Raw genomic sequence first — 14,583 nt, 5'->3', positions numbered from 1 at the left:
CCTGCCTCTGCCTCCCGAGTGCTGGGATTAAAGGCGTGCGCCACCACCGCCCTCCTTCTAGAATTTTCTATCTTTTCAGTTCATTCCGTTGGAACAGGGCCCAAGAGAGGCATGTACATGGAAGGTTCTTAAAGTTGGGTAAGTCTCTCGAGAGAAGGCATAATGATAATGACCAAATAGTTTACAGAACAGAAAGGGGAACAGAATGAAGGGGGTGAGGGAAGGGAAGACAACAGTTTCAAGACAAAGGGGCCTCTGTTCACCCTTCCCACAGAGACCAGCAACCATGTGTCAGGCCTAAGCCTACAGTTCCCAGGCCTAAGACTTGTGGTATGGAAGCCTCCGAGAGCCTCCAGGCTGGGCTCAGCGGTCAGTAACAGATGACTCAGTGGCCAGCTGATCCCACACACAGACTAATGGTGTTTTAAGAGAGGTTCTAGGGGCTAGAGAGATGGCTCGGTGTCTTAGAACACTTGTTGTTCTTCCAGAGGACCAGGGTTTGATTCCCAGCACCCACAGATGGCTCACAACTGTCTGCAACTCCAATGTCTGGGAATCCTACGCCTCTGCAGGCAACAGGCACACACCCATGACGCACAGACAAGTTTGCCGGCAAAGCATCCATACACACAGAGTGAAACAGTAATAATGTAAGAACGAGGTCCTAGGACAATGTTTACAAATAGATAAAAAATGTTAGAAAGATGCTCTCTTTGAATTGAGACGTCACATAAAAATTTAAATATTAGAAAATACATCTTTCTTTCAATAAGTGTGCAGCCCGAAAGTCATCCCCACTAATGTGTTCCTACCATGCTTGCTCCTGTCGCTGTCACTCACGCCTCTGCCTTTCTCTGGATATCCAGGGCTCAAGACGCCCACCCAGCCTCCTCCAGTGCAGAAGCCCCTTCATCCTGGCCTGGAATCTGACAATACATAGCATCTGCCTGTCACACACAATATGGACACACCAGGTCCCAGGGCTCAGGGGCCCATTACTTCAGAACAGGGACACCAGTCTGTTGTCATCTCTGACCCCTAAAGAACTGGAAAGGGGCCAGTCGGTGGTGACACACGCCTTTAATCCCAGCACCTCGGAAGCAGAAGCGGGCAGATCTCTGAGTCTGAGGCCAGCCAGGCCTACAGAGCCAGTTCTAGGACAGGCTTCAAAGCTACAGAGAAACCCTGTCTCGAAAAACAAAAAATAAACATACAAACAAAAAGAAAAAATTGGAAAGCTACTCACTTGACCTTCAGACCTGCCAGCATGGTCTTGTCAATCCTGCCAAGAGAAAAGCAAAAACTTCAGTCAGTGTGGAAATGCGGGCTCCCTTCTGCATCTTCCCTACAAGGAAAGCTGCCACAAGGCAATCTTTCCTCCAGTTCAAGAAAGGAAATCGGAGTTCCATAAGGGTTGAGCCACACATACCCCCATGAGAAGCTTCCCCCTGGGCGGCTTCTGTCAACCTGACACAACTGAAAACTAGTCTAGAAAACTGTCTAGATCAGAGCAGCCTGTGAGCATATCTGTGGGAGACTGTCGTAACGGCAATTGATGTAGAAGGCCCGAGCCCACTGTGGGCAGCACCATTCTCTAGGTACATAGTCCTGAACTGTACAAGAAAGTTAGTTGAGAACTGGAAAGCTGGCTCAGCAGTTAAACACATGTATTGTTCTTACAGAGGACCCAAGTTCAATTCCCAGCACCTGTATATTAGGGGTGATCACAACCACCCTGACCTCCAGCTCCAGGAACGTCGAACATGCCTAGCCTCTGAGGGCACCTGCATTCGTATGCATATACCCCACACAGACACATATATGTAATTAAAAATAATAAAACAAAAAATAATCAAAACAACTTTCTATGTGTGTGTGTGTGTGTGTCTATGTATGTATGCCTAAGACAGACAGACAGACAGACAGACAGGCAGACAGAAGCATCCTCCATGGCTCCTGCTATGCTTCTTTGACTGTGAGATGAGCTCCTTGCTCAGAGGTGATACTGCATGCAATAACAAGCAGGCCTGTCTTCAAGTTCCTGCCTTGACTTCTCTCAGTGATCTTTCTCCCCTAAAGTCGCTTTGGTCAAGTTTCTGTCACTGCAGCAGAAATGAAACTGAAACAGAAAGGTAGTAGGACTCTCGGGATTTAGAGATTGAAACTTGGCTTCATGGGGTGAACGCTCTGGCCGGGTCTGACTCTAGAGCAGTGGTTCTCAACCTTCCTAACGCTGCAACCCTTGAATATAGTTCCTTACGCTGTGCTGACCCCCAACTATAAAATTATTTTTGTTGATACTTCATAACTATAATTTTGCTACTGTTATGAATTGTAATGTAAATATTTTTGGAGGTAGAGGCTTGCCAAAGGGGCTGCAACCCACAGGCTGAGAAACGCTGATCTAGAGCCCTCGACATTCTGTGTAGATGACACAGGAGAAAAAGCACCTCAGCCACAGGAACTCTCCTGCTCCGCGAGATGCTCTTCCATCAGAGGTCCCACCCCTGGGACAGAAGCCAACAGCAGATTCCAAGGAGAGCTGCAGGTTGGCTCAAACTGGGAGCAGGGAAGAGCACATTTGCTGCGCACAGCAGCGCTCCCCACCCCTGCCTGCACCACCTTCTCTGGCAACGGAGGCCATGTGTGAGGTTCTATTTTTACCCCACATATGCCAGCCCTTATGGCTGGAAAGGGAGGTTCCTTTGCCCACCAGAGAAGCAGTGGGCAAGGTTCTTCCCATCTTTTATTGGTTAGAGGTCATTTCACCCGGGTCACCACTGTGACTATTGCTGCCACTGTCACTAAGAGTCATCATCCCCTGTGCCACTTTCACAGTCATTGTTACCACCATCACTAACAGGCATCAGCCTCTAAACCATCATAGCAAGAGTAACTACAACCTGACAGTGCCATCATCACCCACTTCATATCACACCTGTGCCACCACCATCACTACCAATGTCATCAACACCTGCACCCCCATCACAACCAATGCCACCACCATCACTACCAATGTCATCAACACCTGCACCCCCATCACAACCAATGCCACCACTCCCACTAAGTCCCATCATCACCCATGTCACCACCACAACCGGTGTTGTAACCATCACTGAAAGCATCATCACCCCCAATGTCACCATCATGACCATTCTTCATCTGTGTCACCTCAGAGCCACCACCGCCTTCAACGACACAGTCATCACTACCAATGTCACCTAAGCATCACCGTCACTACCATCGTTACCTGGGTATCGCCATCACTATCGGTGTCTCCACCACCATCGGTGTTATTGTCATCAGTGGCATGAAACTCATCACCACCTCTAAGGTGCTTGGCACCCTGAAAGTTCACTCAGGCCCCAGTTGGCAAGCTCAACTCCTTCCCATAGGCAAACCCTTAGGGAAAAGAGGGCAGAAAGGAGAGGGGCCCACAAGGCAAGGGCACAGCTGCCCAGACATCCCTGATTGGCATTAAGCTCTGAGCTGTGTTGGAGCCCCCCAATAAAGAACAGGATTCCATCTCTCTGCTACTCTTCCAGCATCCCTCATCTCAGTCCCTAACAGCAGAGCCAGCTGCACCCAGGGTATGTGGCCTGTGTCTCTCAGCCTCTCCCTCAGGCCTTATCCAGGCCCTTTCCTTAGGTTTCTACCCTGAAGACAGACCCTCCGCTCCTCCCAGTGAACCCATACCTATCCAGTAATCAGAATGGCTCATTCTGGTGTCAATGCTCATAGCCAGGGATACCCTGGTAACCCATGACCACAAGCCCACATGTTCTACATCTTCTCAAGAACTCTCTTAATTCATCTACCAGTCCTGTGCTACGGCATGAGGTCCCCATTGACACATGAGGAAAGTGAGACCCAGAGAGACCCGGGGAAGGCGCAAGCTCTCAGAGATCCCCAGTAGCTGAGGTGGAAGCCGCTCTAAATCCTGCCCTCATGTGTGCCCTCCTAGTTTCTGCCTGCTCAGACAGGATCCCTCACCACAGCAGACCTTCCTGGACCCTGAGCCCACATCTCTCCCACCAAGCAGCCTGCCCACCAGGGTTCCCATGCTGGAGTGCGACCCTGGGAGCTTGTGGTTTGGGTAGGGTTGTGGGGCTGGAGCTGTCCCTTTCGGGGAAACCAAGTCCCCAGCTCCTCTCTCCCTGGAAGCATCCCACTCACTTCACCATGCCTGCCTCGATGCCACTGTCTCTCTACCCTGACAACAGTGGAGCTTTTGAAACTCCATCTGAGATCATCTTCACTGTCTGGGAGGACCTGGGCTCCAGGTTCTGTACCCCAACCATCTGTGCATCCCCTCCTAGCTGACAGCTGTGCCCCCAATGCTTGTTACACTGCAGCCCAGCCCTCTTTCCTAACCCTACGACATCCCTACAGACTCAATGGGTCTCAACCCATCATTGTATCAGAAAGACCCCTGTTATCCCACCAGCATCTGCGGGGCATGTTTGATGTGCCAGGGTCTTTACTCCCACGGTGAGGAAGATAGAGAATGGTTTGTCATCCTGGAACCCAGTTTAGGGGACAATGTAAAGCACATAGAGTCCCTAGGACGTACTAGGTCACTCTCCCCACTGCTTTCCTTGGTACACTGTGTCCTCTGCCTCACCTGACCAGGTTTAACCACCAGTCAGATTTCCTTGGAGGCTCTGTACCACAGACCCGCTTGTTGGGGCTGGACAAAAAAATAAATAAAAACACTAAGGGTTGTGAAGAGAATTCAGTCAATGAAGTGCCTGCTTTGTGAGCTCAAGACCTTAATTAAAGCCCCAGGGGGGCAGGAGAGAAGGCTCAGCAATTAAGAGCACTGACTGCTCTTCCAAAGGACCCAAGTTCAATTCCCAGCACCCACATGGCAGCTCACAGCTATCTATAACTCCAGCTTCAGGGGATCTGGCATCCTCACGCAGATATACATGCAGGCAAAACACCCATACACATAAAAATAAATAAATCTTAAAATAAAACATAAAGCTCCAGAAGGCACATTTCTTTAAAGCCAAGGGTGGTGTGCACACTATTAAGCCCAGGGCTGCAGAGGCAGAGAAGGGAGAAGCTCCAGGGCTCTTAGGCCAGCCAGCCTAGGCTAATCGGTGAATACCTTACCAGTGAAGACCCTGTCTCAAAAACAGACAAATGAGTGGGCTCTTCTCCTGCTTGGCTGCTTGAAGCTCACCAGCACCAAGAATGACATAGTACCTACCCCAGACCAGAAAGCTCGTGACCCACTATCTACTTCACCCTAGGAAGGGAAAAGTACCTAAGTCAGAAATCCGGGGGAAGCTAGCCAAAACGTACAAGTCGGCACCAGATGTCTTCTTTGTATTTGGTTCAGAACCCACTCGGGAGGTTGTGAGACAACTGGCTTCTCAGGATTCGTGATTCCTTGGATTAAAGAAAGTGAGCCCAGACACAGACTTGCAAGACACAGCCTCCCTGAGGAGGAGAGGAGCTCAGGAAAATGGGGCAGCAGTGTGGAAGCAGAATGAAGAAGATCAGAGAGACTGCGGGGCCAGCACTGGTGCTGGCACGGAGGGGAGCAGAAGAGCGGGCAATGGCTAACAGAGCAGAGGTTCTGTGGTGATGGCGCACACTTCTAGGAGAGGACTCATAGACTGAGAACTTTAAAACTGAATAGACAAACAAATTAATGCATGAATGGTGAACGGTGCTTAAGGAATGACACCTGAAAGTGTCTTTAAATCTCTACATATATATGTTCACTCATACACCTGTCCCTGCACACATAAGCACACGCAGGTGCGTACACACATACACACACACTCTAATAACGAAGCCTTGCAAAACGAGCTTTCTGCTGGCAAGCCCTCTGAGTGTGCATGTGCCCTACTTCACAGGTGCGTCTGGGAGACCGAGATCCCACCTAAGCCCCGGGCTGCAGGGATCCCAGACCAACTCCACACATCCCTCCCAAAGCGGGAAGCAGACTGTGTGAATCAGACCTAGATCCACCATCAATCCTTCCCCCAGCACTGGGCATGGCCTGTGGGCAGGTACCACACTGCCACCCTTCACTGTAGCGTCTGCCAAACACAGAGTGCCCAGAATCCTGAGAGAGAATGGATGGCCAAGTGCTCTCAAAAAGGGAAGTGAGGAAAGAAAAAGCCCCTCTCCTCGCACCCCTGCTGTGTCCCCCCAACTTCCTGCCACTCCCAGTGCCAGCTGTCATTCCAGCCAAGGCCCCAGACATCCTCCCTCCCTCAGGGCCACAATCCCCTGGGCCCAGCAGCTGAACAGAAACTGACAAGGAAAACCACTAGGCTGCACTGCCGGTTGAGCAGCATGCAGCTGGTGAGGTGAGACAAGTCTCTGACTTCAGGCCCTGCTTTCAGCCTCTGGGGAGACAGACAGAAGCTTAGTGTCAAAAAGCAGCTCAGAGGATAAGCGAAAGGCTGGAGGCAGGGCTGAATGGAGCCAAGGTGGGTCAGAGAGAATGGCAAAGTTGAAGTCAGGTCTGTCCCTCCCCTCACGACTCACCCCTAGAGAGGTGGCAGCCCGGGGGTCTCCTGCCATAGAGTCACAACAGCCCAGAGAGGCAAACATGGATACAGAACACCAGAGAAGCAAGATAGGTACTTGCTCTGAACCAGAAAAAAACACACGTGGTCACACTCAAAGGCACATCTGTCCAGCCAGGCATACACCACACACCCATAGATTACAGTCACGTCACACATGCACGCGCATACACGCGAATACCCACAGATATGCATGAACATACAGGAGCACACACTAGAACACACATACACGTTCCACTGCAGTCTCACACTCACGCCCACAGAGGCAGCCACCCTGACCTTCTGGATCTCTGGCAGACCTTGCTTCTCACAACCAGGCAGATCTGGGCCTCCAACGGCCCCTCAGGATCCTCTATGTCTACCTGGCAACTGAAAGTGCTCCCCACAGACCCAGGTCTCAGGCAAAAGCTGAACCCCGCGGCCCAGTCACCCAACAAGACCCATTCTCTAAGTCCACTCTCATCTCAGTCATGGCCCCTTCTGTCACCCACCATCCAAAGCCCCCAAAGGAGACGCTGCGCTTCCTGCGAATCATGGCCGCAGCAGTGTAGCCCCGGGTCCCAGAGAAGTCCCCGGGGTTGTTAGAAAAAAGGCTGAGAAGCGGCAGGGTAGCAGCCACAGTGTAGGGTGGGGCGCCAGGCAGGGCACCTCCCTCCTCGCCTGTCCCCCAAGTAGAGCTTCCGGTGGCTGAGGCTGCAGGGTCTAGAGGTGTGTTCTGCACTCCAGGAGGCACCACAGTAGGCAGGGAGGTCACAAAGGGCAGCTTCCCCACGCCCAGAGGAACCCACAACTCCGGAAGGGGCTCAGCCAGCAGATTGCACCACAGCCCCCTGTGGCAGCTGGCCCCACACAGCAGCTTCCTGGAAACCAAAAGAGGACCAAGGATTCCCATAGCCTTGCCTGGGAGAGAAGGAGAAACCCAGCTGGAAGCCACAAAAAAACTAGAACCCTTTCCAACTCCAAGATGCCTGAGACAGAGAACTTGCTGCTCCTCAATGCTCAACACACAGTCAAAAAAACCCACCACACTTAGATAACTGCACATATCAGTACACACAGGACATAAGTATACATCCACACATATGGGCACATACAAGCACACATGTCTACTCAGGCATGAATATGCCCAAATACAAATCATTAGACATATGTTTTGCACACTCACGTGTGCACTGTGAACAAAAATTAACAAAGACTTTTACATAGAAAAGTGAACACCTTTTATTTACCTACAGATGCCCATCTGGACACATGAACATGCATGAATGCAGACAGGTGCTCATGTGTACACATGAACATACACATCCATACACTCAGAATGCTCATGTGCCTGGACTATGTCATCACACGTATACACATACATACACACACCATACATACATACGTATGGACTCTGAACTGCATTTCTTGGGCCCATTTGAGGGTCTAGATCAAACTGGGAGCACTTCCCTGATTCCTGTGGGCAGGGATGGGAGGAGGACAGCCCTGTGTGCAAGCAAGTTCATCTTTCCAGCAGAAGTGCAGGATATCCTCGCAATCACACGCACCAGTGCCGACACAGTGATCGTCTCTGATAACAGACACAGATCACAGAGACAACAGGTTGTGTGGCCCTGAGGGACAAACAAGGAAGAAGGGCACGAAGCTTCTCTAGCTGCCTCCAGTGACCTCTATCCCCTTGTCCAGAGTGCTACAGGCAGAGTTGACAGCCTCTCCAAAGATTGCTATGTCTCCCAGCAGAAACCTAGATGTCCTTGGTTCCGGCTGGACCTCATGCTCACTTGTACCCCAGAAAGGAAGACTCCGCCTAGGTTAGTTAGGACCTCGCTGAACTTACAGCTTCCTACAGGATGCTCACTCCAGCGAGCTGCTCCTGCATCCACCCCATGCCCAGGAGATTCCCAATAGATCCCAGAGACACCCTGAACGCTCCACCTGCCCTGTTTCCCTTTAACCTCCCTCAGAGAAAATATATGTGCACTCAATTAGCACCATGGTCAGGGACGATTCCTGCCTGAGCCTGGACAGTCCAGCATCTACTCTACTGGCACAAGGAACAGGTTCAGAAGACCTAAGCAGACCCTAAGACCCAATCCACAGATGCCTTCAACTGTCTGCACCATGTCCTAAACCACAGGACAGAAGGCTGGGATCATAAAGAGTATAGGAAGTCAACCAGCAAAAAGATGGCAGAGAAAATGGACAGAGAGAGATTGCTTGTTTTCTCATTCCTCGGTGTGTGTGTGTGTGTGTGTGTGTGTGCACGCGCGCACACGTGTGTGCACATGTAAGCACACAAGTGAGTGGATTGCACATGCACACATGTGGTCTTAGATATTCTCAGGAATGCTGTCGTCCATCTCCTTTGAAAGAGGGTCTCTCATTGGCCTGGAGCTCACCAATTATGTTAAGCTTGCTGGTCAGAGAGCCCCAAGTATGCTCCTGTCTCTGTCTTCATAGCGCTGGGATTGCAATTGCACATCATCACACTTGGCTTTTTTAAAAGTGCACATTGCCTGTGCTAGAGACCAAACTCGGGTCCTCATGCTTGAAAGCCATCTCCTCAGCCCAGGCATCAAGTTTTAGAGCATCATCTGAGCTCCTGTCGAGCTGTGTCAGAAGCCAATGGCCCAGCATAAACTGGATCTTTCTTCTCTCCTCTTTCTTCCCCTGTCTCACCACTGGGAAAGTCCTAAGAAAAGCTTGATAAACAAGACAACAAACAGCCATCTACCACTCTGCCTACTTCCATAGACAGGTCTGAGACTTCCTCCAGTTCACCAAGCAACCTCACTGGGTACAAAAGCTCCAGGGTGAGCCACACAGTTTCCAGGGAAGGCTAGGGTGGGTATCACATGAGTCCATTAAGAGCAGAATGCCTCCTTCAAACGTCTCGCGTTTCATCAGTCAGCAAGAGCTGAGAGTGAGGTTGTCCCAGGAGCACACATTAGCATGCTTTCATGTATGCGTCAAAGAAAGAGGTGGTGCTGCAGTTGCACCAGACCTGGACACACCCCACCACCCACACAGGCCATGTGTGAGCACTGCCCATCACACCTCTGCTGTGGAAGGCACAATTGACAGATGTTCTACTAGGCCTCCTGGTCCACGGAGACGTGAAGGTCTGAGGCCACCTATACTAAGTGTTCCCAAGCAAAGAAGCACATGGGCCCAGGCCCAAATAGCTGCAGAGTATCCACGCAGCAACAGGGTGGGTTTCAGGCTTCAGGCTAGGCTAATGGCTGTCTCCTGAGTTTCTGACCCCTAGCAGTCACAAGGAGCACTAATAGGACTCAGACATCCTCCAAGAAGCAACAGCAGCCTGGAGCATTGGTAGCGAGGGGACATGGAGCATCCTGGATTCCTTAAGGACATCTGGATCCAGGGGCATTGGAGAGGCCAGAGGAACCCAGAGTCCCTTCAGCCCCAGGGTAAGAGCCCAGGCAGACAGAGAGAAGCACCTGTGTGACTTCTCATTTCAGTACCTGAGTCCTGGAGGCAGGTAGGAGCCATTCCAGAGCCATTTGCACTGGCCCCTGCTCAGTCCTCAGGCTCCCAAGCTCTGAGGATGGGTGACCTCACTTAACTGATTTAATCTCTCTGGTCTCAGCTATCTTCTCTGTCGTACAGGAAGGATGTTGCCAACCTTACCATGTTATGAATGAATGGAAATGTGTGGCGCAGGGTCCTGTCCTTCCATAGGAACCATTATAATCACCACCTACCAGGACTCCACCCCTGTCCCCAGTCCCTTTCCGCTTCCTGCCCCCACTTACTCTGCCCTCTTGGTTCCTCTTCTGTGTGGTGGGCAGAAGGCCACCCAGATCTCTGGGAAGGATTGTGAGCCAAGCGAAAAGGGAAACACTACGTGAGCCTGCCCAGCTCCCCTACCCCCACCCACCCACCCACCCACCACAGTACCCTCCCACACCTCCGATGACTCGATAAAGTAAAAAGGAGCCAGAACCAGAACAGGGATAGCACCCATTTCTGGGAGATCACTACAAGCCAGCACTGACCTAACCACCTAACTTGGTTCAGTCAAATACCGGCCAGTGAGAAAGAGACTGGAATACAAAATTTATGCAGCATGCGCTGTACAGAATGGAAGACTACAGCCTTGAAAGCAATGCATGGTTCATGATGGATCAGAATGATATGGGAAAAAGCAAATACAAAGCCCTCCTAGCACCAGCCCATTCTTCCCTGGCCTGCTCCTACACACACACACACACACACACACACACACACACACACGAACCTACTTTGGGTCACAGGTCACAAGGTTCAGCTTCCCTGGTAGAGCCTGTGGGTATTTCTGGAAGACCGTACTAGGGGACAAGACCCCAGCTTTGGGAGAGGGTTCCTTCTAACTCACCCATCCCATAGACTTTTGGGTAGATGAAACTGGAGAGCTGGCTGGGACTAGAGCTACCTGTCAGCAGTAGCCCCTCCTCTGTGACCCCGGATAGAAAGAGCAATGTAGTCTCCTCTGCTTGGGCAGCTCAGACCTCGGAGATGCCAGTGGGGACTGAACAATGAGACAAGCTCCTTGCCAGGGCACAGAGATGGGCAATCACAGAAAGTTCAGGAAACAGACGCCCAGAGAGAAGCAGCACTGAATAGACCAGCCCAGATCTGCCCCCACCCAGACATCATGGGATGACAGCGAGCTAAGCCGGGCAGCTCAGTTCGCATCTCCCTCTTCAACTTTACGCGAGTTATCAGTTATCTACTCTTCTGGGGCTTTGGTCTACAAACCGCCCTCAACTCCCCTCCCAGGCCAGATAAGGACAAGGACAAAGGCAGAGAAAGACGTGGCTCTCTAGGGGAATACAAGTCGCTTCCCTGCATGCGTCTCTCAGTGCTAGAGCCAAATGTCCCATTGCACAAGTTCAGAAAAGCAAGATGTTGGTGCAAGAGGCCACTTGTGAAAACTGGGCTCCAGGAGCGAGATTCATACATACTTCGATTGCACAATTCCCCGCCCCCCATCTGGTCTGCCAAGAGAGTTGCCATAGTGCAGGCCTGTTGCTACAGAAGTTACAGATTCTATCACAGACATTTTAAAACAATAACAATAAGGCAACACTTTTACCAATCAGTTAATAATGGCTTTTGAAACAAACAAAGTCGTCACTTTAGAAGCAGGGGACGTAGTTTGTCAATGGAGCATTTTCACAGCGTGTACCAGGCCCTGGCATCTAGTTGTATAAATCAGAAGCAGTAAGATCATAGCCTGAGCTGTATGGTGAGACTGTAAAGCTAGGCCTGTAATGTCATCACTTGGAAGGCTAAGACAGAAGGACAGCTGTGTTTACAAGGCCAACCAAACAATAGAGTGAGACCCTGTCTCAAAGCAATAATAAAGTAAGATAAAGTCTACACCCATAATCCCAGCACTTAGGAGGTAAAGGTAGGGGAATCAGACCTTCACGGACATCCTCAACTATTTAGTGAGATTGGGACCAGCCTGGGCTATTTGAGACCCTGTCACAAAATAACTAAGTAGCTGGACAGTGGTGGCACACGCCTTTAATCCCAGCACTCAAGAGGCAGAGGCAGGTAGATCTCTGAGTTTGATGCCAGCCTGGCCTACAAAGTGAGTTCCAGGACAGCCAGGACTGTTACATAGAGAAATCCTGTCCGGGTGAGGGGAGGACAACTAAGCAAATAAAGTTTGAAAAAACAGCTCGGTATAATAGAATCCCACTTAGTTTAAATAAATATGTAAAATTGCTACTGGGGTTATATTTAGGAAGTGGTCTCCTGTTCCAATGTGTTCAAGTGTACTTCCCACTTTCTCTTCTATGAGGTTCAGTGTGGTTGACTTTATGTTGAGATCTTCGATTCATTTGGACTTGAGTTTTGTGCATGGAGATAGATACAGAGCTATTTTAATTCTCCTACATGTTGATATTCAGTTATGCCAGAACCATTTGCTGAATATATTTTCTTTTTTTCATTTTATATTTTTTGTTTCTTTGTCAAAAATCAGATGTTCATAGGTGTGTGAATTAATATTTGGGTCTTCGATTTGGTTCCATTGGTCCTCCTGTCTGTTTTTATGCCAATACCAAGCTGTTTTCAGTACTGTAGCTCTGTAGTAGACTTTGAAGTCAGGGATTGTGATGCCTCCAGAAGCTCTCTTATTGTACTGGGTTGTTTTGCCTATCCTGGGTTTTTTATTTTTTCCATATAAAGTTGAGTATTGTTCTTTTGAGGTCTGTAAAGAATTTTGCTGGGGTTTTGATGGGCATTGCAATGAATCTGTAGTTTGCTTTAATCCCAACACTCAGAGGCTGATAAAGAGGATCTCTGTGTGTTCAAAGCCAGTGTGGTATACATAGTGAGTTCCAGGCCAGCCAGAGCATCATCATAAGAATTTGTCTCAGAGAGAGATGGGGGGAAGGAAGAGAAGGGAAAGGAAGGGAAGGGAAGGGAAGGGAAGGGAAGGGAAGGGAAGGGAAGGGAAAGAAAATACATGCCACTGGACCTCCTAAAACACCAGTCATGGCCTGGTTTAGGATCTGGATGTTGACTTTATAAGGGTATAGTGAGTTGATGGGAATTCATCAATGTGTGGGCTTAAACTGTGTATACTGCTATGAAGTATATTATACTTCAACAGAAAGGCTTTTTTCAAAGTATGCATGCCCTTTGACCTAGGAGTTTCATTTCCTAATCCACTCCCTCCCAGGGAAGCATGCTCATAGCTGAATGCCCAGTTGTCCTTTCCAGGTCTCCACCACGTAACTGTCATGCCCATGACACACTGGAAACAATGGAAGTGTCCAGCCTGGTAGGGGAAAGTAAGGAACACCGCAGCTCCTGGCACCAAGGGGCAGGCCAGCCAACACAAAAAAACCACCAGGATACTGCACTCACAACGATGGGCAAAGTCTAGGTCAGCCTTACTGTGAAATAAAGTGAGCACAATCCAATCATACTCTTGGGGTCAGAGGCTTTTGAGGGAGGATAGCAGGGCAGGAGTTCTTCCTCCCTCTGCCCCCTGTGTAAGGTAAAAGAGCCAACTGAAGCAGGAAAACCAACCAGTCCCTGAGCAGGAAACCAACCAATCCCTGAGCACCCTGACTCTGAACTCAGAGTCAGTGAAAGAAACACACCCTGGAACTGAGACCTGAATCAGGGAAAGAAACACCGTAAGCCCTGAACCCAGAATCAAAGAAACATGCCCTGACTCCGAAAAAAATGCTAAAGAAATACCCATTGTCCCTAAAATCAGAGCTGGTGAAAGAAATATGCCCTGGCCCAAAGATTAAAGTCAAAAGGCAAAAAAGGACCAGTGAAAAAAATACAGTTTGGCCCTGAAATCAGAACCATCTCGGCCCCTGACCAACTAAACTAACCAATCCCTGAGCAGGGAAAACTAACCAATCCCTCTTTTCCCTGGGAAAACTCTGCTCCAAGAAGTCTATATAAACTCTGCCTGTTCAGTTGGAGACTGCCTTTTTACCACCCTGGCAGAGGCAACCACTCTCCTAGACTCCTCCTTCCCAAACAAATCTCTTTCTCAAAAGAGTCTTGGGTGATGATCTTCTGCCAGAGGAAATTGCTACATTCCTGCTGGGGCTTCCCCTTTAGCAGAGTGCTAGTGGAAGCAGTAACATCCTTTCAGTGAGGGAGCCCAGACCCAGAAGGACAAACCTAACATGTACTCGCTCATAGTGGCTTTTAGACATAAAGCAAAGAAAAACCAGCCTACAGTCTACAACCCCAGAGAGCCTAGACAACAAAGAAGACCTTAAGAGAGATATACATGGATCTACATAGGAAGGAGAAAATGACAAGATCTCCTGAGTAAATTGGGAATGTGGGGGTCACAGGAGAGGGTAGAAGGGGAGAGGGAAGGGAGGGGAGTGAAAAAAAATGTATAGCTCAATAAAAACAATATTAAAAAAAAGAAGTAACAAGCCGGGCGGTGGTGGCGCACGCCTTTAATCCCAGCACTTGGGAGGCAGAGGCAGGAGGATCTTTGTGAGTTCAAGACCAGCCTGGTCTACAAGAG

The 14,583-nt window shown here is 49.7% G+C and overlaps 1 protein-coding gene across 6 annotated transcripts in view; it reads right to left on the bottom strand.

The window, feature by feature from the left end:
• The window catches only part of Rap1gap2 (RAP1 GTPase activating protein 2), a 227,198-nt gene that overhangs the window by 183,259 nt on the left and 29,356 nt on the right, over nucleotides 1–14,583 (bottom strand). For 5 of the 6 annotated variants that reach the window (XM_026780923.1, XM_005349570.2, XM_013347349.2 and 2 more), the window contains one exon: nucleotides 1,247–1,282. In XM_026780923.1, the coding sequence (XP_026636724.1) occupies nucleotides 1,247–1,282 (36 nt within the window). Of the gene's footprint in view, nucleotides 1–1,246; nucleotides 1,283–14,583 lie in introns of those variants that run through there. The other variant, XM_026780928.1, reaches the window with a different exon arrangement.

This window comes from Microtus ochrogaster, chromosome 7 (genome assembly GCF_000317375.1).
Source record: "Microtus ochrogaster isolate Prairie Vole_2 chromosome 7, MicOch1.0, whole genome shotgun sequence".
Lineage (NCBI taxonomy): Eukaryota > Metazoa > Chordata > Mammalia > Rodentia > Cricetidae > Microtus > Microtus ochrogaster.
The sequence above is the reverse complement of the archived record's forward strand: the minus strand, read 5'-3'. Positions and strand labels throughout refer to the sequence as shown.